The sequence below is a fragment of the Etheostoma spectabile genome, chromosome 17, assembly GCF_008692095.1.
Source record: "Etheostoma spectabile isolate EspeVRDwgs_2016 chromosome 17, UIUC_Espe_1.0, whole genome shotgun sequence".
NCBI lineage: Eukaryota > Metazoa > Chordata > Actinopteri > Perciformes > Percidae > Etheostoma > Etheostoma spectabile.
The window spans coordinates 12,891,159-12,915,154 of NC_045749.1; the positions used below are offsets into that span (position 1 = coordinate 12,891,159).

Here is a 23,996-nt window from a genome sequence, read left to right on the forward strand (position 1 = left end):
GAAGAGTCGTGTGTGTGTGTGTGTGTGTGTGTGTGTGTGTGTGTGTGTGTGTGTGTGTGTGTGTGTGTGTGTGTGTGTGTGTGTGTGTGTGTGTGTGTGTGTGTGTGTGTGTGTGTGTGTGTGTGAGACCAGGTCAAAGGGGAGCAGATCTTTCTTTAAACAGAGGTATTAACCATGACCCCTCTCCTTCCTGATTCCTGCTCCTGTGTCTGCAGAGGGCTAACACATTAGGAGAAGCAAAACACACAATACTGCTCCATCTTTTTCCCAAAGCAAAAATATTTAGCGTTGGTCAAAAAATTTTCTGACAGTTCAATCAACAACTGGCAGGATCTGAATCAAAAGAGGGAAGCCTCTCCCAGTCTCGTGTGAGCTCTTAATCCGTTCATATTAACCGTCAGAGTCTCAGTGCCAACAACATTTATTGTGAAGATGATATTGTTTAAATCAACAAGGCCCTTGATAAATGAATTCCTGTTACAATAGGTGCATCGGAAATGCATGTGTAATTGCTGCTCAGGAGCCCTGGGAGAATTCACCATCAATAGATCTAGATCTTAAAAGCAGGCCAAGCAAGGATTAGGTGAGGACTGTCATACCTGCGTTGCACACTCTAACTCGGCCCAACCCTTAATGCATTTGTCCCAGCGGAGCTGAGAAACCTGCGTCAAAAAGACAACAGGAAATTACCTGTTTCCACTGGCATTACCAAGTCCTACATCTCCCCTTCATTGCTTTAAGCTGTGGAAGCCAGTGCTGAGGATTGTGCGAAGAGGCAGACAAACTTGTTCTTCTGCACTACTGTGTGGCTGCTTGCTAGGTCTGCACAATGCATTGTTTTTTTTATCGTCATCGCAATACCAACATGTTTTCCTCATACCATGCCGCCCTACTCCTTTCATTCTCTCTCTCTCTCTCTCTCTCTCTCTATGCTCATGAGGTAGCGCACTAATATAGCACGACTCAAAGTGTTTACATACTTGAGCGTTACATATTTAAACTGTACATGTATGCAGTAATGCTGGAAGACTCTGTGGACTACTGCCTGCAACAACACACACTGGCTGAGATCTGGGAATGTAGCAAAGAAGTGCGACAGGGAAGAAACAGAAGACAATTATACAGGTTTTAAACAAATCGCAAGGATGTATTTGAAGAGAAAACAAAGGCAAAAGGTACATATAATCAAACAAAACACAAAGTCTGTTGCAAACATCCTGGTTACTTTGAGCAACCACACTTGCCAAGGAAATATACTGTATGCGTGTATATATATACATATATATATATATCTCAAGTCTGCCCACATTTAGGTTTACCAAAGACATGCTGACTTGATTTCTAACCTCTTTGATTCTTTTGTCCCATTAGATTAGATTATTAATCAGCTATTAACTGGTTGAGTGAGTATAATTGTTATCACAACTGCTCAAAAAAATAATAGGTAAAACACTGAGGTTGTGCCTTTTTCCAGTTCCTTGCTTGTTCTTATGGAAATGTACATCAGTGTGACATCACTGGGTGCAGAAAAAAGAAAATCTTATCTAGTCAGTCACGGTTGCGGGCAATGACAAAAGCAACTATTCACCAGCACAATGCAACTAATCAGAGCATATAGAACGTGGCATACCTCGAAGTCACAATGCAATACCCTGACATTTTCTGATGCATAGTCTTAGTTGTATTGAATAGCCAATACACCCTGTGTAAATGAAAATAATTAGACTTAATGGTGCCCTGGTGATTAACAGTCGCACAGTTAAAAGGAGTGCGGTGTGTATTATTCCTCCCTCCCAGAAACCTGTTGTGTCAACCACTTAGGATAGCTTGAAGTGGTGTTTTGATATAAGAGATAAATGAGGTCTGGGCTGGTGCCAGCGAACGGCACAAGGTGAGCCTCTGTGCCAAAGCAGCTTTTCATGGGAAAAGGGAAGCTGAAGTACCTAATTTACATCACAGTTCTTTGATGTCTTTAATGGTGTAATATTATAATACTGTTTTCCATAGGCTTTTATAGATATAATACTACCTTGCTCTAGGCAAAAGCACACACTTTACCTTGTAGTCTCAAAGTGCAAACATGTCCTGTTTTTCTTTCTTTTTTTTCTGGCAACATAGAAAACGTATACCTATTTATCTGAAGTACATCAGCAGATTGTGTGTTTTGCCCTCCCGAGCAGCCTGCAGGCCCCATTAATGCCACACAATGTGTGCAGTATTGTAAATACCAGCAGGCAGCAGTTAAGAACTGAGCCACAGCACTAGTCAGTTCATTTTGGAATCACGTTTTTGTTTTCCTGTCAATTGTGGCCATTGTGTACATGTCTTCGTGATGAGTGTGTAGTGTTTTAAGACATGATTAATGTGTGCTGTGTTCCGAGCCCAGCTGGATGGTGCAACATCTTCACGGTCTATTGACCGTCTCTGACTCATGTAGCACACGGTGGAGAGGCCTATGCAGGAATCTAAACACCCATACAAAAGCCACCTTTTTTAAACGGAACAGTAAATATTCACCTTCTAAAAATGATCTGATGGATGTAGGGAAATATGGCAGTTTTGTGTAATATTAAATTCAGTAAACTAACTTATAGCTGTTGGCTGCATGGTTTTTGGGAACTTTTTGTTATATTATGCTGACATGCTCCAAATGGTTACTAAAGGTCCACAAACCTTATAAAAAAGTTGTACTTGCAGGTGTTATGTTGACTTTCATAATAAATAAAGATGTCCCATGAGTAAAATAAATACCTACTAAAAATGTCAGAGTCTTGGCCATGCGTCTTGGCCAAGCTGCTTTCTCTCGTTGGGTTTGTATAAATTCAGGATTCCTTTCTGCTCTGTCTGGTCGCTTATGGGCTGTTGCTGGCAGTCATCAAGGAGGAAAAAAACAACCTATAGATCATCCTATGTGCCAGACAGGAGCCATTGCTGTGGACATGACCTGATTTAATATATTTACACTGATATCATTTTGTTAATAATTTGGAATTGGTTTGAAGTGCACCTACATCAGACAAGTATTATGTTTATAAATTGAACCATTTAAAAGCATAAATGTTAAGTGGGCTTAATTGTAGGATATTGTTGCGATTACCCACTAAATGTCACTTTTAACCTTTTTGTCTCAGTATTGAGATATTCAGTGAAAATTACTGGTGTGTGGAGGGGTACTCAATCTTAAATTTAAGTTTAAAAAAAAAAATGAAAACACCTTTTCCAGCATTTTTAATGTTTAATTGCTAACTCGCCTTTGATTTAGAAAAAAACAACACTATCCTCTTCAAATTGTAGCACTGTGTTAGTAAAACTCATTCCACCTGTAAAATAAAAATGCAAAGCATAAATCATTTAAGATAACGCAATCAAACTATAACAATAATTTACAACCTTTTTTTAATCAACCTTGCATGGGAATGCTGAAATATGAAATTAAAAAATGTCAGCCAACCATCCCCTTAGTAACAAGAAATAAGACAAAACTCACTGTTTTTCTGAACCCCTTCAAAATTGGTGTACAGCCCCTTTTAGTCTTAAAAAAGATATGAAAGGTAATAGAAGAGGAGATAGAAAACAGGATAATGACAAAACTACCCACCACATCAGGAAGAAAGTTTGAGTAAGTCATTTGTCACATTTACATTATTATTTTTTTGTACATTATTACAAAATAAAAACCATACACACTTTGTCTTAAATTTAAAAAAGAAAGTCTTCACACAGTAATGTAAAATGAGCCTATTTGACAGTCTATAGCTTTGTAATGCATGCCCACACTGCAGGCAAACACTTGTTGTATTGTTATTTTAATCTCCTTGATTTTAACAATTTATAGAGTATGTCCATGTTTAGTCATTGTGAGATACATTTTATGAAGCCCATAGCTAAACTGGCATCTATAAGACAAGAAGGAACCCTACTAGGAAACAAACGGAAAACAAAAGGGTGATCCATTGACCGTACAGAAAGCTGCCAGCACCTTGAGTTGGGAGAAACATTTGTCCCAGTCATGTATTCTCTGAAGATATGAGAGGGCTTCAGAGCATCCCTCCACAGGACGTACTGCCCCTGCTCCAGGGCTGGCAGCAGTAGTGCAGGTAGGGGTGGTGCTGGTAGGCCTGGTGGTACAGGGGCACAGTCATAGGGATGTGTACTCTATTCGATTCACGGTACTGCTTTTGATTGTCCCTCACCAGCACTTGTACCGCTACTTTCTTCGGTGAGCTGCACGCCGCCAGCTCGGCCGCCATCTGGCGCCGTTTGGTTTTATATCTCCGGTTCTGAAACCAGATTTTCACCTGGGTCTCTGTGAGTTTTAGAGTTTCTGCCAGTTCGGCCCGTTCAGGACCTGACAGGTACCGCTGCGTGTTGAACCGGCGCTCGAGCTCGTAGACCTGTGCGTGAGAGAAGGCCGCCCTGGAGCGCTTCTTCGCACCCGGCCTGCACCGCTGCTTGTCGGACGAACAGCTGACCGTCTCCCCGCCGTGGTGACATCCGTCCTCCTCTGCCTCCGCCTCCTCTTTCTTCCGTTCATCCCGCTCCACGCCGTGCGGTTGCTCTTCTGCAAAGACAATAGAAACCTGTGATGACAATAAGTGTGTTTTCTCTGTCAAACTCGTAACGCTAGAGCTCCTGGCTGAGAGGTTACTTCTACAAGGTGTTCATGTTGGCCAATAAGAGGTTTTCCTCTCTCATATCCCTTTTACACAGTCAGAAGTTCAGGGGATATTATGGAATAAATACTGATTTTAGATGACGAGCAAAACTCTCAGATTATACACCACATTTGCAGTAGTGTACCACAGCCTGTTACCTTCACCAGACAACCAAGTCTGGCTGGGCGAAAAACGAAAGATTATAAAACTATTAAATGGCATTTTTGTAACAAACATATATGCTATTGGTGGCCCTCAATCATATTGACACAGAACCTTATGAGTCAAATATGGCTTTTTGGAGATCTTTGGACCAGCTCTTTTAAACCGGGAAAATAATAAATATAGTCTAATTACTGTAAATACTGCTGAAAATATTCCATCATACAAGTATACTGTTGTGAATCAAAAACATTTCATTTTGAAAAGATGACACGAACATGCCATTGAGGTGAGACTAATTCGCCCTGTTTCCAAAGCAAGATTGTAGCCTATTTTTCCCTTTAAATGGTCTTTTCTTTATCTGTCTTATTTCAAGATGCGCAAATATGATCTAAATCCCGGGAACAAGCGAAGTTGTCAAATGATTGTCATATTTTGTTATAGTTTAAAACCACCGAGTCTTAACTGTCGAATAGAATAAAATTGCTCACCTTCACTGAGCTCAGTCTCCTCTCCTGTGGCCTCCTTGTTGGAGGTAGCTGATCGGACATTGCCAACAGACAGCCTGAGATCAGCAGGAAGTCTCTCCCGGTGGATGCGGTTCTCATTCACGTCTTGGTGAGACCGATCGGAGACTCTCGTACCATGCCCGGTGCCGATGTTGCGCTTTGGTGCGCACAGCTCCTCTGTACTCCTGGTACAGGGCTTCCCCCGGGCATCACATCCGGTGAGGATGTCTTTGATGGTGAAGGACGAAAAGCGTAATGCCATGATTAAAATAAGAGCACAGGTATGCCCTCACGCTCCCATGAGATTTATTTAGAGGCATCAGCCACTCGAAAGCAAAATCCCTTACTGATTTGATCTTTTCTCCGCTCTCTGGAATTGCTTTAATTTAATTGTGGTGATCTAAGTCCGGTCTGCTAATGAACAGCCTACACCGGGAGCTGTCAAGTCTTTTGCAATATTCTCAGCAGCAGCTCCAGTTAACCTTCGATAGGCTGTTTTTTCTGCCTGGTCCCTCCTCCGCACCGCCCAGCTCCATGCTGGTCTGCGCGCTCGATTGAGGACGATGGACACTGATTTTCCAGACGAGGTATTTTTGGGTATGTTACTTGTATGAGCTTAAATTACGAACGCTGTTAGTTATTTAAAAATGCTCAATAGCTCCATAATTATTCAGAGCCTGAGACAAGGAGTGCTATTCGATAATGTTGGGAATTTTGATACGGTTTATTTCAGTGAATTTTGGACATGAGTTAGAGACTCAGAGTAAATGTTGTGAAGTATTTTTGCTAAGTGGAGCACTTTCAGCCACTGTGTGTTTACCGAGTGTTAAATTGGAATAAGAAAACCCGATGAGTAAAGTTCGCTAAACGTGCGTAAAACGCTGCCAAGACGACGTGCAGGCTTTCCCATGTGACAATGTGGTTTTAAATGCTTCCACAATTCTGCAGCCTCCTTCTTACATATGAAGTACAGCTGTTTATATACAATTTTGATTTAAGCTTTCACTTAATTCTACAGTACTTGGACAGGACCCTTCTAAATTTAAATGGCTCCAGTCAATTCAATTTAACATACAATTCTTCGTGATGGTGAATGTTTTTGTTCTCTTTTGCGCATACAATTGCAGACAGGTATGATCATTTTGACAGTTGTGTAAGTTTAAATGTAGGCCATAGACTGAGGTTTTGGTTACTACGAGGTCATTAAATCACAATGTATGTTAACAAAGCCCCTTAATGAAATTTCACTGAATAACTGATTTGCCATAAAGTTTTAAAGTGTGAAGAAAAGACGTCCAGCCTTGTTGCTTAAAGGTGGTTAGCGCCGCCGTGTGGTCATGATGCATGGTTCCCAAAGTGAAAAAAAGGAAATAGAAACGCGTATACACCCCCCCCCCCCTCTCTCTAACTCTTCTCGCTCTATCTCTGTCTCGTACACACACACACACACACACACACACACACACACACACACACACACACACAGAGGCCTACCTTTCAATGAGAAGACGCGATGACAGATGCAGTGATCTGCCTCCTCCGTGTTGTTTTGTTTTACTTCCTCTGACTAAACAGAAAAATCTCTCTGTTTGCCACAGAGCCAGATCAGCTCCAAGGTGTCACAACATGCCCGGATGGGAAACATGGAAGTACTGGCACACTTAAATGTGTTCAAACCACGAGATGTCATCACCACAACTAAAATCAGCAAAACCCTGGAATTCAGATAATACTTATAACATGGTTGACTGTGTTACAGTTGGATATACTATCTGAATTAAGCAGCCATCATAAGCAACACGCGTCCAAATACTATACATTTCTCTACAACGTTTAAGATCTTTTGTACATCCACTAAATATCTACAGCAATTAGGCCTACTAAAAAATATGTGCTGGAAAAAAAAATTACCTTTCCGTTAGCACAAAAGAAAAGTCATATTTGTGATGCATCAACTCAAGCCAGTTTTATTTATAAACCACGTTTGTCTCAGAGGTTTGTTCAATCTGTACGACAAGCACACCCTCTATACTTAGACCATTCCAAGTTAATTTTACATTTTCTTAGAAGCCTGATTAAAAGAGCATTTTTTTTAAATTCTAAGGTAAATTTAAGATAATGGCTATAGTCTGGAGAAATGTCCATCTGATGCCATGTTGGCGTTTGGAACACTTGAAAGGTCCACCTAATGGGAGCGCCTTTACTCCAGCTTCATCCACGCACTTTTCCTTCTCTATATTTGGGCCCTTGTTGCTTTGTGAGCTCCTTGAGTGGTTGCCATTGGAGACTTTGTTTTGGGAAACTCCACGCCTAGCGCTGCGATGATCCGAGCTGCTATCTTTGGAAGCGCAAGATAGCGATCGCAGCGCCTGTCAGAGCAGCCGTGGCCAGGCCGCGTCCTCAGGCATCGCCGTCCTGTCGCCAGCTCTATTTACACTAGTGACTCTGCAGCACTTAGAGCCGACTCCAGGTATGTCCTACCGGCAGTGCAGTAGCCAGGGGAAGTGGCCAGTGAGGCTATCAGAGGAGACAAACACTCTGTTTACGTTGCCATTCATCTCCATTAATAGTGTCTGCGTATCGACCATGCCTAGGAGGTGAAGGTGTTTTCTTAAGTCCATCTCCAATTAACGGCTAACGTGTGTGTGTGTGTGTGTGTGTGTGTGTGTGTGTGTGTGTGTGTGTGTGTGTGTGTGTGTGTGTGTGTGCGCGTGTGTGTGTGCGTGGCCTTGTAATTGGAACTGGGTTATTATTTTGATTGTTTATTATGATATAATCTAATTATACAATTAATGGCAAGCTACTTAAACTTTATTGTTATTTAGAGTAGCCTAATACGATTTAAAGTATTTCATTTATTTATTTAGGCTATGTACTATATTTCGGTGGTATACAATAAAAAAAAAAGATTTTCAAAAATCAAACCATATTTCTTATTAAAGCTCTGTGAGTTTCTTCTCTCTGTGGTTCCCGAGGATGCTGGCGGTCTGGTTAATGTCCATCTCTGTCTCCTGACCGGACATCAGCTCCCCTCTAAATTCTCTGTTTCTGGTTCTTGTCTCAGGCCAAAGTCTACTACAAGCTTTCTCGGAAAAAAAATGCTTGCTTGGCTTGAGAAACTATTTGAGAAGATGTGGAACTGTGTATTTGCTTATAAAATAATAATGTATTTAAGTTGCCCATTCTATTCATTTGAGTGTTGAAATACAATAGATAAAGACCCTGTTGACTGTAAGAACTTTTTTTAATGCAACCTACTTGTTTAAGTTCCTTACACACACACACACACACACACACACACACACACACACACACACACACACACACACACACACACACACACACACACACACACACACACACACACACAAAACACAGCACAGAACAATGCAGTCACGTTTGTTGTTATGCTTGTTGTATCATTTAATTTGATCTTCGGTGATAATGTTCGTCATAACTTGAGCGTAAAAACAGCCCTAAAGTAAAAGCGCCCATTTTAATCATCACGCATAGCAAGGATTCAAGCACATTCACTTTTAGAGTTTAAAACAACAAAGTCTGATGGTCAAAAACAAATCACACTATAAACACAAAACAAAAAAACACAACACGAACGCATTAGCAATTGTGGTCTTTACTGTTATTTTCTTGCAGATTTTTATTAGGCCACATTCATTTTGGGCTATACTTTATGCTTAGAAATGCGTTTCCCTTTATTTTTGTCGTACATCTTTACATCCATTTTGAACCACAATATGCCACATTACGCACAGTCTTTGCTAATCGGCTACATTCACTCCGAGAATCAAATAACCGACAGCAGGTGTAATACGTTTTCTAAAAATTGTGGCTCAGAGAAAAATGCGCAAACTGGTTTGTATCCCAGTCAACGGGTTAGGGTTTCCACATAGGCCTGGCACATAGGCCTGCCTTGAGTCGACTCTATTACTGAGTTTCAAATTGTGCTTTCGTTGCATTAGTTGATCACGTTTACATGCTTGAGTCCATTGAGCCATCCAAGGGAAGTCTCTCCCAGTTGTGATTGTGCGTAAAGTCTGCGCTACCATGCCCTGATGCCCTGTAGAGTTCCCTGGCAGGGTGTGACGACTGGTCCTTGGGACGCCTGGCTTTGCGTCTGTGCACCGAGGTTTCCTAAATTCATGTTCATAAAAGCATTAGCAGTGGTGTTGCTGGGCGGCAGAGCAGGCAAACTAGAATAAGTACAGGAGTACGTGTTAGTATACACCGAGTTGTTGTAGCTGTAGGCTGGATAACCATTGTAGCTGTACGGGTTTGGAGCTCCGACTGTGTAAGAAGTGTTATAGTTCTGGGATCCAGTCAGACAAGGCCTCCCGTCCCGTACCAGCACCGGCACAGCCACCCTCCTGGGCGGCGGTGGGTGGGGATGGTGATGGTGATGACCTGCCATCTCCAGAGTCTTGTCCTGCCGCTGTCTCTTGCATTTGTACCTCCTGTTCTGGAACCAGATCTTGACCTGGGTGGAGGTGAGTTTCAGGGAGCTGGCCAGGTGCTCTCTCTCCGGGGCGGACAGGTAGCGCTGATTCTTGAAGCGCCGCTCCAGCTCAAACACCTGAGCCTGGGAGAAGAGGACGCGGGGTTTCCTCCTGCTCCTCTGCTGCTTGGTGGCAGGCTTCTCTGAGTCTGGATCCTCAGAATCACCCCGCAACGCACCGCAGCTCTCTGCGTGGAAAAGAAACATTTAAATGCACATCAAAGCTAAAAAGTTATGCACTATTTATATCCAACAAAACTGATACACATGAAATCATTCATTTTTAAATGTTAACTTTCTTTAAAGCGAAGCAGATTTGTTGTGGATTTGAAAAATCTATTAACTATATTTTTCATTATTTCAGCAAAATATTCACCTTTTTAAATATTAATAAAATATATTTTTCAAAAAACAAAATGATAATAAATTCTAGGTCTACTGGATTGAAAATTGCTTTATGAGCCTTTTGCAAGTAGGAAATAAATCAACAGTTGGTTTCAAACAGGACTTAATGAAAGAGTAAGAAGTATTTCTTAATTCATCCGTGGATTTTAACTAATATTTAGATCTGGGAAATTAAAGTTGAAGGTCAATATTTTATTTTAAGATTGCTGCCGATTTTTGTGACGATTAATGCACATAAGGCAACTCATAAGAAAGTTTAGTTTATGGATTGTTATATGAATTGTTAAAAATACAAATCACTTCAGATGTAAACAGTACTGAATTGCAGCTTAGTCGCTGTGTATAAAGCTTGCAGCAACAATGGGCGTTCATCGTGAAAGGTGGTAACTGCTATATTTAGTAGGCTATATGTTTCCTTTTTTTTAAACTATTAGTAAAACCCACAATAGCTTACTTATTCCCTAGGTGTGTATTTACTAGTCATCTATACAGGAATCAACAAATAACTTGTCTGTTCTCAGAAGTTATTTCTACAGCAAAATCTCAAAATTAGATGCAGCCTAATGTTTTTTTTTGTTTTGTTTTTTGCAGAATAGGCAAATTTATAAGTTTGATGGACTTTTGATTCTAAATTGACTCCTCTGCCTGTCTTCTCTGTCCATGCTGGTACAGTTACCAATAACAACGACAGCCATCATCATCCTCACTCAGTTTTGGATGAACATATTTATTATTAGAATGTGTACTCACTGCTATCTCTGTCCTCTTGTTCGGTCCCCCGCCGGAGCTCTGCGGAGTGGTTCTGCGCCGGGTTGCCGAACATCTCCCCTGGCAGCCCGGGCTCCGCCAGCCGGTCCTGCACAGGCAGCGTGTTGAGGTACGACATCCTCTCCTCGCTCTCCGAGAGGCCGGAGCTTACGGGACTCGGACTGTCCATACCGGCCAGCATGCAGGAGGGTGGCGAATGAGACCGGAACGGTTTATTTGGGAAAGGTCCCGGCTGTGACAACGCGCCGGAGAGACCGAAGCAGGAGATAAACTGGAGCTGGTGCTGCTGAGATTGTTGCTGCAACTCTAACTTCAGAATGTCTTTCACAGAGAAAGGCGTGGTGGAAGAAGTTATGAGCGGACTGGGGAGCATTATTACCACCAACGGATAGATGACACACGTAACAAATTGTCAACAGGCCCAAAATTGGACCAATTTGTCTCCGGACGACGCGTAAAAGCAAAACCGTGCGTACGCGTGAATAATAGACGCAAACTGCTTGTTTTTCATGCAGCTGGAGGAGGACTGGTTTTCTTTCAGCTGTGACATCCCTCCTTGGCTGTGTGTCTATGGCTGGAGGGCTGAGAGAGAAAGAGAGAGGTCGATCCTGTTTGGTTGGCTGAATTCAGTTATCTGAGAAAGAGCTGGGTCAGCCAAGGTGCTGTCCTCTCCCTTTCAGTGACGTCCTGAAGCGGGGGAGGGACTGCTCTCACTCTCGCTGTCGTCTTGTGTCAGAAAGACTCATTTATGAAATAATATTAACACTATCGACTCCCCTCAAACTGATAAAGGTAACAAAGGTAAGGAAGCTTTTATTACATTTTTCTTTTTGTTTTTCCAAAAGAAAACAGTAAAAGCGAAAAGGCAGCAAACACGCCTTTTTAATTTTGTATCATCAAAACAGTTTAAACAGCTAAATCCTTCATTTGGTAAGTAATTGGTAGGGAACTCGAATAGCACTATTATCTTCTTGTCTCTCAGTGGTCCCACGACATCACAGTTCTCCACCTCATCACTACGGTGCTTTTAAGATTAGACGTATCTTCGTTTCCTGTCTCGGCAATCCGTGGATAAGAGACCATGCCGCAACTGTGGGAAATGGGATAAAATTGGCAACCCAAGGAGATATGACGAATATAAATGTAGTGCTTTATTTATGTCTCCTTATAATTTGAGAAAGTTGTAGAATTCTTTTCCACCAACATTTGGCCACGACGATGCTTTCCCTTGACATTAGGTCAGTATTTCTGGAAAAAAGCCCTGGGTAAAATGTTACAAGACAGTTTGCTCAATTCATATAATTCGTTTTATGTGCAGCCAGTGTTACACATAAAGGCAATCATTAATGTCGCTGCAAAATCATTTTAATTCAAAAGATTGTTTTTATATATTGTCTTTAAATAAGAATAGTCCAATCATATTGATAATATTAACATCAATGATGCGTCCTGCTTAAAAACGTCATAGCCTACGTTTGGGCATAAACTCTTCTTTACGTTGGGCGTGTGACTATAGTCACAGATTCATGTTAGCAGACTCCCAGTATTCCCAACAAGTTTTGTCTTATTTATAATGTTTTTGTTTGTTTTTTTAAATATGTGAAATATCTCTTGATTTGTAGACCTACCTGTGTGGACAACACGCTGTAACGGGACACCTCCCTCCTGGTCGCCTCTTGCCAAGTGCAGGCGCCAGGGTCTGAAGGCCCATTGCCTCCAAACCGTGTGGAAAGAAAAGGAGGGCATGTCGACATGATCTCATCCGCTCACCATCAACAAGACTTGTTTAGATTAGGGCAGCGTCTTCCCCTCTTCTGGAGATCTATGTCTTTAAAATGTTCCGTTTAAGTGGAGAAATAGGGTAGGGAATTAGCTCGGAAAACAGGCATTAGGGTAGGCTGCACCCCTCCCGCAGAGGGGACAAAAAGCAAAGAAGCTTTTGGAGGGTCAGCCTAGTGGACCCGGGAAACTGGTGAAACAACTCAAATAGTCTCAAGATTTATTTATACGAATACATCAAATATATGCTAGTTTTCACAATGTCAATAGCGAGATACTAGGAATTTACGAGGACTTAAGTGGAATGTATTGGCTGGTAAAGGACTAAAAAAGGCTGTAAATCTGGCGGGTTTGTTTTTCCCAAATAAGTCACAGCCTATTATTGAGTGCAGTGCAAGAGACCACGGACCAAACAGAAATCAAAATCCGTTGCATAGAGACGACGACAGAATACATTTTTTAAATGTTAAGGTGCACACTATTCGCTAACTAAGACTGAGGTGGTTAAATGAACGAGAAAAGCTATCAGTAGTAAATGAACGAGAAAAGCTATCAGTAGGCTAGTAAATGAACGAGAAAAGCTAGCAGTAGGCTAGTAAATGAACGAGAAAAGCTAGCAGTAGTAAATGAACGAGAATAGCAAGCAGCAGTATCTGACTCACGCAGAAAAGTCAGCGCTACAGGCCGCTGCAGCCTTTTTCATGTAAATTCCAAACGTCACGGGTCAGAGACACGGGGCCGCGCTAATGGCGCAATTACCCCGGCACACACACACACGCGAACACACGCACACACGAGCGAACGCCAACCCTGGGCTGCAGCCTCGCGAGTCCTCACCTGACCATGGTCAGTGGTCTTCGCGTGCCACCGACAGCCCAAAAGTGGCCAAGCAGAGAAGCGTGTTTACGGAGCGGAAGAGTCTGTTTCCTGCCTGTAACAAAACCCAGACTCCCAGAGAGTGTCAAGGAACTGCTCGGGTGCAACAATACATCATCTTCATTTCAGAATCATCGTGATAAGGTGGGTAAGGTCAGGCCCACAGCAGAGGTCGGCACGGATAGACTGCAGCGCTCTGGACATCATTTGTTTGACACACAACCAACGAGGAAAATAACGTAGGCCTACTGAATAAAGGCCTACTGAATAAAAGACTACTTTTCACGTTTACAGCAGCCATATTATAATCATGAATTCTTCACAATTCACTTTCTGGTGAGTTCTTTAAAGGCGTTGCTGAACATGTTTCTTCTTGCCCCTCCCCCCCCTCTTCTCCATATCAACTACTCGAAGCAGTGTCTTCTCTACAGAGTGGGCAGGTGTATAGTCACATCCGGGGTTGCAGGCCCACAACACCGAGCCACACGGAGATGTACGGTTGACTGTACTCTAAACACAGCAGATCCCTCCATGCAGAATGAAAGTTTGATGACTCAATAATGACTGCAATTATCTTTCCCCTGTGGTCTCTGCTCCTGTAAAGCCGAGAGGTGATTGGTATCTGAGGGTTTTTACCGCAGTGGTAAAGAAAGCATCAACACCTCCAGTGTCTGTGGGTGCACTGTACAGGCTGTGTGTGTGCGTGTGTGTGTGGAAAGAAGATGTGTGTTATTATGACTTGACAGAGCTTTGCAGGAGAGCACTTAACATCTTTCTACAAAGGAGCTGGTTGTTTACAGGTGTTACTATAACAGCCTGAATTTGTTTGACGAGGAACTGAAGTATGACTATCCACTTGTCAATACAACAATAGATTGTTACATTAGGAAAATAGATTAGCTCAAGTGTGTCCGCGCAATCTGTGTGACTGGGTTATCTAATAGGGTGTGATAGCTTTTCCCCATTAGTTTGCATTAGGAGAGCGTGTTGCAATATGGAAGTCAGGATGCCATAAAGATTAAAGGACCTTGAAAATAAGAAGACCAGCACAATTACATGCAGAGTGTGCTTTCCTCATGCAGCTTGTAATGTACTTTTTTTTTTTCATTTTTTTTGGTCATCTGTAGGACCAAGCTGTTAGTAAGGGCTCAGTTCTCCTGGGTCCCGGAAGGTGAGGCTTATCAGCAACCCACGTGATTGTGTCAGTAGCCAGGACCCAGACTGTGCTATTGTGCCCCTGCCTGGGCCCGGGTGACGGATGACAGGGCTTCTTACTGGAGGAAATGAGGAGGCCAGAGGCGAGCCCGAGGCCAGATTTTGAGCAAAGCCCTGTTCTCACCCACTTACATTCGGCTCTGAAAGTGCCAAATATTACACAATGGCGGGTCTGAGGTGCTTGCTAACTTGCATATTGAACCAGTCCCTGTGGGCTCATTGTGTTAACCAGGTTAGGAACAAAATACCCTAATTAGATCGTTTGTTTGAAAGACTGTAAGAGGTTGATGTGTTTGAGAACCAAAGCCCTGTTCTGTGTATCAAGGGTCTAACTTGGAGACCATGAAATGAGGAAGTGAGTTCAGGCCGGTCTGGGTCCCCTGCCCTTTGCCCTCCCCTGGGTCTCATAAATTAGCCTGCTGTAATTCTCTCCCGGACGGCCTTGCCCTAGCAGGTGTGTGTTTGTATATATGAGCGCTAACAGGGGGATGTAGGGGCTGTAATGTCTGTGATCTACGGTGTTGGGAATGTAGTTTGGGAGGAATCATGCAACCTAAATATGTTTATCCTCTCTGCTGCCACACAGGCCATGTAGATAAATAAGCTGCAGGGAGGCGGGTTTAACCTAATAGGATGTGTGGGCCTTGAATAATCCTTTTATACTGCATGTATGTTCCGTCCTATTTGGCATTGGGAAAAAAATATCAAAAGGTTGAATCAAGTTCATCTTGCTACTGGAGGGATTTTCTTGACCAGTAATGGCTCTCTTGGGAAAGACAATGTTACCGTAAAATAAAAGCATGCATGCATCCTGACTTCAAGCGGTAAACATCCTTGACAGAAAATGCAACTGTCTTTGCAGCAACCATGGTGGGATCTTTATCAAATTGACAGTTTGTTTTGGCAAAACTCAGACTCCATAAAGTTCATTTTTTTGTAAATAATTACTGTATAAAACACCAAACGATGCTGTTTCCGTCTATGAATGGGAGAACATAATTTCCCATGAGGATTTCCCCATGTGGATTAATAAATTATTAAGGATCATGATAGACAGTCAGGTTTTTTGTCACCTATCATTGTTTTTGGCTTTATGCAGACAGAAAATAAGCAGTCTGGGTAAAAAAAAAAGTTAAACGTGAGTCTTCCACTTCCTGTCTTTGTTTCTTTGCAAGCATATTTGTATAAAGTTGAGGCATGGAGAGCCTGAGTGGCCAAAAGACAACATCAATCAATTAGAATAGCACACTGTAGACCTTGTGTGGAGGTCCCACCCAGCCTTATAGGGTAAAGGCTATATCAGTGAAAAGCAGTGAGTGACAAGCACATTAGCAGACCTTTCTAGTTATTATAATGCTTGTCAAAAACAATGATCAAAGTTGAAACAGTTTGTTTGAACTTTGTTTAAGAAAAGTTTTACATAAATTAAGTTTATTATTTTTTAGGATAAGGAATTAAAGATTTCTTTGACATTTTGGAAAATATGCTGATTTGACTCCTTGTAGAGACCAGTTGCTGCTTAGCTTAGCTTAGCTTAGCACAAAGACTGGAGACGAGGGTGAAAACAGCTAGCCGCCTAGCAGCATCTCTACAGCTCACTGATTAACATGTTATCCTCTTGATAAAACATTAACTTGTTGTTTTAACACTTTGGTTTTTGTCTAGATTAAAGAAACTGAGTAGCTAGATTTTGTTACCTCCGGACAGAGGCAGACTAGCTGTTTCTACATTTTCAGTCATTATGCTAAGCTAAATGGACATGCTGCTGGCTGTTTGTCTGTTAGACAACTAAAGGCAAAATAAGTGAATAAACATTTCCGTTGAACTATCCCTTTATTCTGTTGCTTCATTATGTGGCACATGAATTGACATTGACAGGATTTCTCTCATAAAACCATATCAGATGGTTTATGGCCTGTCTCAGTGAGTCTAAACAAAAAGGAGAGAACTTTACTTTTACCTTCATGTATTTTCACTTGTGGAACCAATGTGGTTGCAACGCTGACATTCACGTTCTGCACTTGTTAAAAGGTTTTACTGATGGGATGTCTGATAATTTGCATTTTACAAAGCAATGATTTTAAATATCTGGAAAATGGTTATCATTAATTTGAATACACAATCCAATGTATACTCTCCCTCAGGTGAACATACGAGAGCCAAGTGTAAATATTTGCTTGCACAAGGAAAAAAGACAGGTTTTTATATCAAATAGAGACATCTACGCAGACACACAAAACTTACACACAAATACACTAGTTGGAATGTAGCCAGACGCACAGAGCACCGATGTCTGTTAATGCATGCATGCTCCATCAGTCATTGGACTACACAGGGAGCAACAGGGAGGTCCTGTACTCTTTGTTGTTGGTGTGTCTAGTCCCTTGTTAGAGAATTGATGACACTGTCTTTGGAAAACAAACAAGGCGGGAAGCTAAAAAGGTGGTCACTCACCACAGCTCTCTGACCCAGAGACAGAGAGGCCATTGCAACATGTATGCAACGCTGCAACGTCCCCCTTGGAATGTGCTGCAGTGTGTGTGCACACGCTCCTGTTTGTGTTTTAGTGTTGCCGCAGCTGGAATGTGACTGTCTTGTGCCTGAATGTGTGCCTTTGTGTGTTTTAGTGTCGGCGTCCTGCGTGGAAAACAAAACACTGATAAAAGGAACCTTGTTGGCACAACTCCTTTTTTTAGTCATTCTTGCATTACGTTGCTAGATGCCAAAATAAATGTTCCACATATCAATGTCAAGAAAATGCAGAGAAGATGCCTGTGAATGTTTGGCTGACTAACTCATTGATCTGGATGTGACACACTCCCCCCGTGGGCACTGTCTTTCCAGAGGCTGCTCCTGTCACTCCTTGCTCTGACTCACACTTCACATCACAGCCCGACGTGGTCCTGGGGCCTCCCTGGTACGTACACACCAAACCCTGCCCCGGGCCCCCGAGCCTTGTTCTGGACGCTCAAATCCCATAATTGCAGGGCTGACAGTGATAGCTAACATACGAGACACCCTCACCTGGTCGGAAAGAATGAAAACATCTACTGTCAAAGTGAAGCGAGCAGATGAATGGGGGTGGTACCAGGTATGGGGAAAGTGAGTAACATCTGGGACAAAACAGAAGAGGAAAATAGCAACTTGGTGGTCTGTGATAACCCGTGTTAGGATTAATTGTGCCACTAAAGTTATTTAAAAAGGTGTCACTAATTATAGTTAATAACACTTTATTAATAGTTCATAAATAATGTAGCCATGGTTTATTAATCAGAAATCACTTGACCCATTGTTAGTATAGTAGTATGAATTTGTGCTGCTTTAACGACACAATCTTGGTTGGCCCCACTATAGCCAAAAAGCTTTCCAACAGAGTCACGATTCTGGGAGGGGAGAGCAGGCTGGAGTGGCCCTCGTTTATCAACCACTTGAGTTCCTGCAGACAGCTGTGGGGAGAGCACTGTGGAGCCGGCTTGTTTACACCACAGCTCAGCCTAGGCCCTCAGGACAGAACAGATGAAGATACTTGCACATAGGCTACTCATTAGCACATCCTTACATGATGAACTTACTCGTCGAGCCCAAGCATTATAGCTGTTTGTTCAGTAAAGGTTTGAATTCATATTTATGATGGGAATTACGGCCTGGACCTCTGAAACAGAGCTGGCACTGGATGGCAAATATGTTGTCTATAAAATGGAAAACATTGCTGTGCGTAGGGTGACCAGACGTCCTCGGTTTCCCCGGGACACTTATAATATTAATCTGAGTCTCTCAGTAGAAAAACGAGCACTTTTATGATCGTAAGTATAAGCTAAATTTCTGCAGAAAACAAGTCATGCCAGAAGTTGTGGTCAGTTCCTTCTCCTACAGTATGAGTGCCTACTAGAAAGCTCCAGGTGCATTGATTAACGAGGCTGTGGCACCACCTTGTGGAGATTTATTTAACTGCAGTAAAAGTCTTAACGCTAGACGGGTGTGGTAACAGTTGCAACAGCGGTTGTTTGGGCTATCTTGAACTTTGACCTAACCGGGATCAATCCTGGGATTGGCTTGGCAGATAGAGCTGGATTTCAATTGGTCAATCCACTCACACTCACTTAACATACCCCCAAATCCAAGTTTAAGTTGAAAGTCCTCCTTCATCCCGGTAGCTGTACCGTCGGGTTTTTTTCACCACAGTCTCCAGTGAATAGCAACTATGTCAGTGTTTTCTGATGTCCCCCAAGCAGCCCCTGTAGCTGTCTTCAAGCTATCACAGGATTTCAATAACGACCAATTTCCCAAGAAGGTGAATCTCGGAGTTGGAGGTAAGTGAGTTGTCCACAAGTAGTCATGGTAACGGTATCCTGTAGCAACCAACCAGTCTGACTTGGTTATTAGCAGAAACCGGAGCTAAAACGATTTCGTATCCCTGTTATGTAATGGTATACCTATTAGGACTGTGAAATCATCTCTGTCCCTGTTCTCTGTGGTGTCCTCTATTTCTCCCTCTTCTGTGTACCAAGGAGTCGATTGGATTACTGTTCCCTCATGCTATAAGAACAAGCTACTTGCAGAAGTTGAAATATATATGGCTTAACATTAGTCCTGCTTCTCTCCTAAAGCTAACAAATTGCACATTTCAGTCCTCGGTGCAACTGCTGTCAGTGTTAATCTTATTAAAAGTAGTAATTAAAAGTAGTAATCCTTGCTGCTTAGGCTACATTCCAAAGGAACAGTGTGTAAAACATTGCTTAGCTCTATGTTATGGCACTGCACGACAGGACGAGGCTGCCATGATTAGTCCCATGATCCTACAGGAGCCTGATGCCTTATAATCCCTTTCTCTCTGCAACACAGGCTGCAGAGATTGTCACCAGCTACTGAGCACCTGGGAAATGTAGGCCACACAATGTTTAGTATAATACAAGTCATACCTTGATCTGAAACAAGTTGTGTATACAGTAAGAGGATTGATAGAAAGTAAATTTGACATATAGACCATATGATTGTGCCTTTTCATGCCATTTGAAAAAAAGGAACTGTATATTGTATTTAGCCTGAAATGTATTAGTGAGTGGCAAAGCATGTGGATGGTCTCTGTTATGAAGATAAAAAGGATATGGTATTCTCTAGTTCTTATCAAGTGGTGACATGGAGTTCAGCTGGCTAAACACACAGGGAGATGAAAGTGCACGTCTGTTACAATTGTAAGATCTTTCCAGGGTCATCTTGACATTCCTTTTATTTGACCCTGTGATAGTGTCCCCCTTAAAACTTATACTTGATTGCTATCTAAAATCATAAGGGCAATACATCAAGGTTTCACCATTTTTTCTGCTTTTTCTTTATAATATTGATTTCTTTAAATTATTCCTTGCAGCCTACAGGACAGATGAGGGTCAGCCATGGGTTTTACCAGTGGTGAAAAATGTGGAAAAGATCATTGTGCATGATGACCGGTTAAACCATGAGTACCTGCCCATCCTGGGTCTGCCTGAATTCAGATCTTCTGCCTCTAAGATTGCACTGGGAGATGAGAGTCCTGCCATCCAGGAGAACAGGGTTTGTGTACAAACAGTCCACACTATGTTTCAGTTTTTAATCTATTTACATTTAAACCAACTGTCTGTCTCTGTCACTGCCAGGTGGGGGCTGTCCAGTGTCTGGGTGGTACAGGTGCTTTGAAGATGGGTGCAGAATTTCTCAGGCGTTTCTACAATGGAAACAACAACACCAAAACACCTGTCTATGTGTCTGCACCTACCTGGGGTACATGTGCACACATACACTCAAAAACAAACAAACCGTGGAGTAGCACTGAGTGGAAATGAACATTTAAAGCTTCTCATTCAAGGACTTTGATTTCTGAATCCTTTACAGAGACTTTTTAATACTAAAATAGATCGTAGACTCAGGATATAGAGTACAGTGCTCTATTAATAAACAATTGCATCATATTATCAGTGATCTTGATTTGTTATCAGTTCCTATGTGATAAGCATTCATAAAACATCAGTTACCTGTGTATTAAGAGGAAACAATAAAGTGAGAACACTGGTGTCAGGGTTCTCCTTACTGTTTGTTTCAGAAAATCACAATGCTGTATTCGCCAATGCCGGTTTTGAGGATATCCGTTCATACAAGTACTGGGACGCAGAGAAGAGGGGCCTTGATTTTGCTGGTTTCCTTGGAGACCTGGAGGTAAGCAGTGTATGATAGGGACTATAGTAGTACTTAATTGTAGTCATTAGTAATTTTCATAGGAGTTTACCGTACTTCTCTCTCTGTTTCGCACAGAGTTGCCCACAGCACTCTATCTTTGTCCTGCATGCCTGCGCCCATAATCCAACTGGCACAGACCCCACACACGAGCAATGGAAGCAGATTGCAGAAATTATGATGGTATTGTAGACATACGTGCACACAACAAGCATACGTGTCGGTTTAAACAGGATAGGGTTTTGCTTGTTTATCACAGTATGATGATTGTTGGATCTTTTATTCTATTCTTTTATTTTCCAGAAAAGAAATCTGTTTGTGTTCTTCGACTCGGCTTATCAGGGATTCGCCTCAGGCTGTCTGGATAAAGATGCCTGGGCGGTCCGCTACTTTGTCTCAATGGACTTTGAAATGTTGTGCGCCCAGTCGTTCTCCAAGAACTTTGGCCTCTACAGTGAGTGGACCCTGGGTGCATTGTGATGTCGCTTGCTTGCAAAATAGTGATAAAGGGGGACATTATGTGTACTGTTCTTAATAACAATGACTGTCACAAGTGCTTTACATGACCACATTTCAATAGGAGAATAAAGGATAAGCCCCTAACTTAGATTATTGTAATCTTACTCCTCACCTGTGTTTTTTTTTTTCAAACATGCAAAATACTGTATATCATAAACATATCATATAACTAAAACTCAGTTAATACATAAAAAGGACAGTAGATGTAAATATGTCAATATACAAGTAATAGCTACAATAATGTTTTTATATTTGACATGTGTTTGCGCCTTCAGATGAGCGTGTGGGCAACCTGACCGTTGTGGCTCGTGATGCAGACAACCTGAAGCGAATTCTGTCCCAGATGGAGATGATTGTCAGGACCACTTGGTCCAACCCACCGTCTCAGGGAGCTCGCATTGTTGCCATCACTCTTAACTCAACTGAGCTCTTTACTGAATGGTCAGCACAAAATATCACTGTACAAAAAGAACACTCAACGCACTGCATAAGGTTTAACAGCCATAAAAAGGATGTATTTTGCGGTGTATGATTGTTTTGACTCTAGGAAAGACAATGTGAAGACAATGGCTGACAGGGTCTTGTTGATGAGGGCTCAGCTGAAAGCTAAGCTCCAAGCTCTGGGGACACCGGGCACCTGGGACCACATCACAGAGCAGATTGGCATGTTCAGCTTCACAGGCCTTAACCGTGAGTACAATAATATGCAGGGAGCAAACATTTTTCACACACACACACACACACACACACACACACACACACACACACACACACACACACACACACACACACACAGCTCAGCACAGTCAACATGGTCAATGAATAATTAAATCTGGTTCTTCTGTATTACCTGCAGCCAAACAAGTGGAATATATGGTGAAGGAGAAACACGTGTATCTAATGAGCAGTGGTCGCATCAACATGTGCGGTTTGACCACCAACAACATAGACTACGTGGCTGAGTCCATCCATGAGGCCGTCACCAAGGTCCAGTAGAAGACTACACTACCCACACTTGTCAGTTCTTCTTACTGCCTTGCCCTGAGCCACCTGATTCCAGTGACCGTGTTCATCCAGCAGATTTTCTGGAGCAAACATAAACTTTAATTTGCACAAATATAAAGACAGCCCTCAGCTCACTGGCCCTGTTTCCTGTTCTTTTTAGTGTTTGTGCTAAGCTAGGCTAAACACATCCTGGACCTACGTCTATCTCAATGCACAGCTATGAATTAATTATTTAATTTATTGTGTTTATAATTTGTCCCTGTTTTCTTCATGATGGTCTCCCACTTATAGTTGTGTGAAATCGCAGATTTTGTACATGTAGTGTAATATTAGTGCATGTGTCATTATTACCAGGACCTTTTAATAGGGTTAGGATGTGTATGTGTTACAATTACCTCAGCAGTGCTGACTAAACTAAAAAAATGTTTAATGTCATACTGTTATGAATCATCCATTTCAGGTGTTAATAATACATTTTCAATTTTATTTAACCTGCTTTAATTAGCATGAATGATTAAAGGTTGTTAAGAGCACTGACCGAACTGACTCAATGCAGCTTTAATTAGAGGTAGCAATTAAAATAAAGTATGTAATTTCTGTCTCAGTGAACTAGCAGTATTACGTTTACTGCTGGGTGTGATGTGATCAAACGTTCTCAGGAAGATATTTTGAACTTGAACTGCGTTATTAATGATACCTTCTTCTGCCCAAAGGGGTTATACCATTAACTTACTTTTAATCTGTATTTATGGAGTTCTATTTCTAGTTTATGTTCAGTGAGGATAAATTGCAAACTATCCTGTTTATGGTTCTGACAGGCACCTGCCAAGTGAACGTTGAGTTTGCACAGAAAATGTCTGTTGGTAGCACTAGTGCACTATATGTAAGATCCTCATTGTCAGTGGCACACACACACTAATGATCAACCAGCTTGTCTCTCCTTACTAGACCTTCTAATAACATGCACTATTCTAATAAAGAACTATAAATAGTATGTAAGTGTTGTTGTAACATATGATTAATTTATTCAATGATTACGTTTGTATGTATGCAACATCCTCCATAAACCCTTGTGCAAATAATTTAAAGTGAGTGTTTATAGAAAAACACAATGCACTGTACACACTTTATATCAGTTTAAATTGGACATATTCAAATTGGAAAAACAAAGAACACAAGAATAATAGTTTGGTCATTTTTTTTAATAATGTAAGTATTCCTTCTGCGGAACAAATGGTCTGTCTCTTGATATCTTTGGGTAAATTATACAGTATAATCATCTGAATTGTACATTATAAAACAGTAATATACAAACAGTATATTAATCCTCAGAAATATAAATCTGTTAACCAACTGAAAATCTGTCAAAGCATGGTGCTGAAAGAT

At 41.7% G+C, this 23,996-nt stretch overlaps 3 protein-coding genes across 4 annotated transcripts; 1 reads left to right on the forward strand and 2 right to left on the reverse strand.

Annotated features, from left to right (window-relative positions):
- Positions 1-3,347: 3,347 nt before the first annotated feature.
- Positions 3,348-5,772, reverse strand: nkx3.3 (NK3 homeobox 3). Of its 2 annotated transcripts, none has more exons than XM_032541216.1 (2): positions 5,309-5,772; positions 3,348-4,561 (listed from the first exon to the last, which is right to left on the reverse strand). In XM_032541216.1, the coding sequence occupies exons 1-2, from the start codon at positions 5,586-5,588 to the stop codon at positions 4,038-4,040; spliced, it is 804 nt and encodes a 267-aa protein (XP_032397107.1). In that variant the 5' UTR covers positions 5,589-5,772; the 3' UTR covers positions 3,348-4,037. The 2 variants fall into 2 exon arrangements, with proteins under 2 accessions (XP_032397107.1, XP_032397108.1); XM_032541217.1 differs by having other exon boundaries at positions 3,348-4,580; positions 5,309-5,547.
- A 3,194-nt stretch (positions 5,773-8,966) lies between these two features.
- Positions 8,967-11,385, reverse strand: nkx2.3 (NK2 homeobox 3). Its single transcript, XM_032541215.1, has 2 exons — positions 10,995-11,385; positions 8,967-10,027 (listed from the first exon to the last, which is right to left on the reverse strand). The coding sequence occupies exons 1-2, from the start codon at positions 11,383-11,385 to the stop codon at positions 9,387-9,389; spliced, it is 1,032 nt and encodes a 343-aa protein (XP_032397106.1). The 3' UTR covers positions 8,967-9,386.
- Positions 11,386-18,925: 7,540 nt separating this feature from the next.
- On the forward strand, positions 18,926-23,604 carry got1 (glutamic-oxaloacetic transaminase 1, soluble). The gene is made up of 9 exons (XM_032541214.1): positions 18,926-19,192; positions 20,248-20,429; positions 20,513-20,636; positions 20,956-21,068; positions 21,165-21,269; positions 21,390-21,540; positions 21,881-22,046; positions 22,153-22,295; positions 22,462-23,604. Exons 1-9 carry the CDS (start codon positions 19,084-19,086, stop codon positions 22,599-22,601), a joined length of 1,233 nt encoding a protein of 410 aa, XP_032397105.1. The 5' UTR covers positions 18,926-19,083; the 3' UTR covers positions 22,602-23,604.
- Positions 23,605-23,996: the final 392 nt, after the last annotated feature.

Coding starts and splice junctions, on each gene's coding strand:
- got1 (XM_032541214.1), top strand. CDS start 19,084: ATGTCAGTGTTTTCTGATGTCCCCCAAGCAGCCCCTGTAGCTGTCTTC. Junction 19,193..20,247: donor GGTGAATCTCGGAGTTGGAG/GTAAGTGAGTTG, acceptor TATTCCTTGCAG/CCTACAGGACAGATGAGGGT. Junction 22,047..22,152: donor ACTGAGCTCTTTACTGAATG/GTCAGCACAAAA, acceptor TTTTGACTCTAG/GAAAGACAATGTGAAGACAA.
- nkx3.3 (XM_032541216.1), bottom strand. CDS start 5,588: ATGGCATTACGCTTTTCGTCCTTCACCATCAAAGACATCCTCACCGGA. Junction 4,562..5,308: donor GGAGACTGAGCTCAGTGAAG/GTGAGCAATTTT, acceptor TTGTCTTTGCAG/AAGAGCAACCGCACGGCGTG.
- nkx2.3 (XM_032541215.1), bottom strand. CDS start 11,385: ATGCTCCCCAGTCCGCTCATAACTTCTTCCACCACGCCTTTCTCTGTG. Junction 10,028..10,994: donor ACAAGAGGACAGAGATAGCA/GTGAGTACACAT, acceptor TTTTCCACGCAG/AGAGCTGCGGTGCGTTGCGG.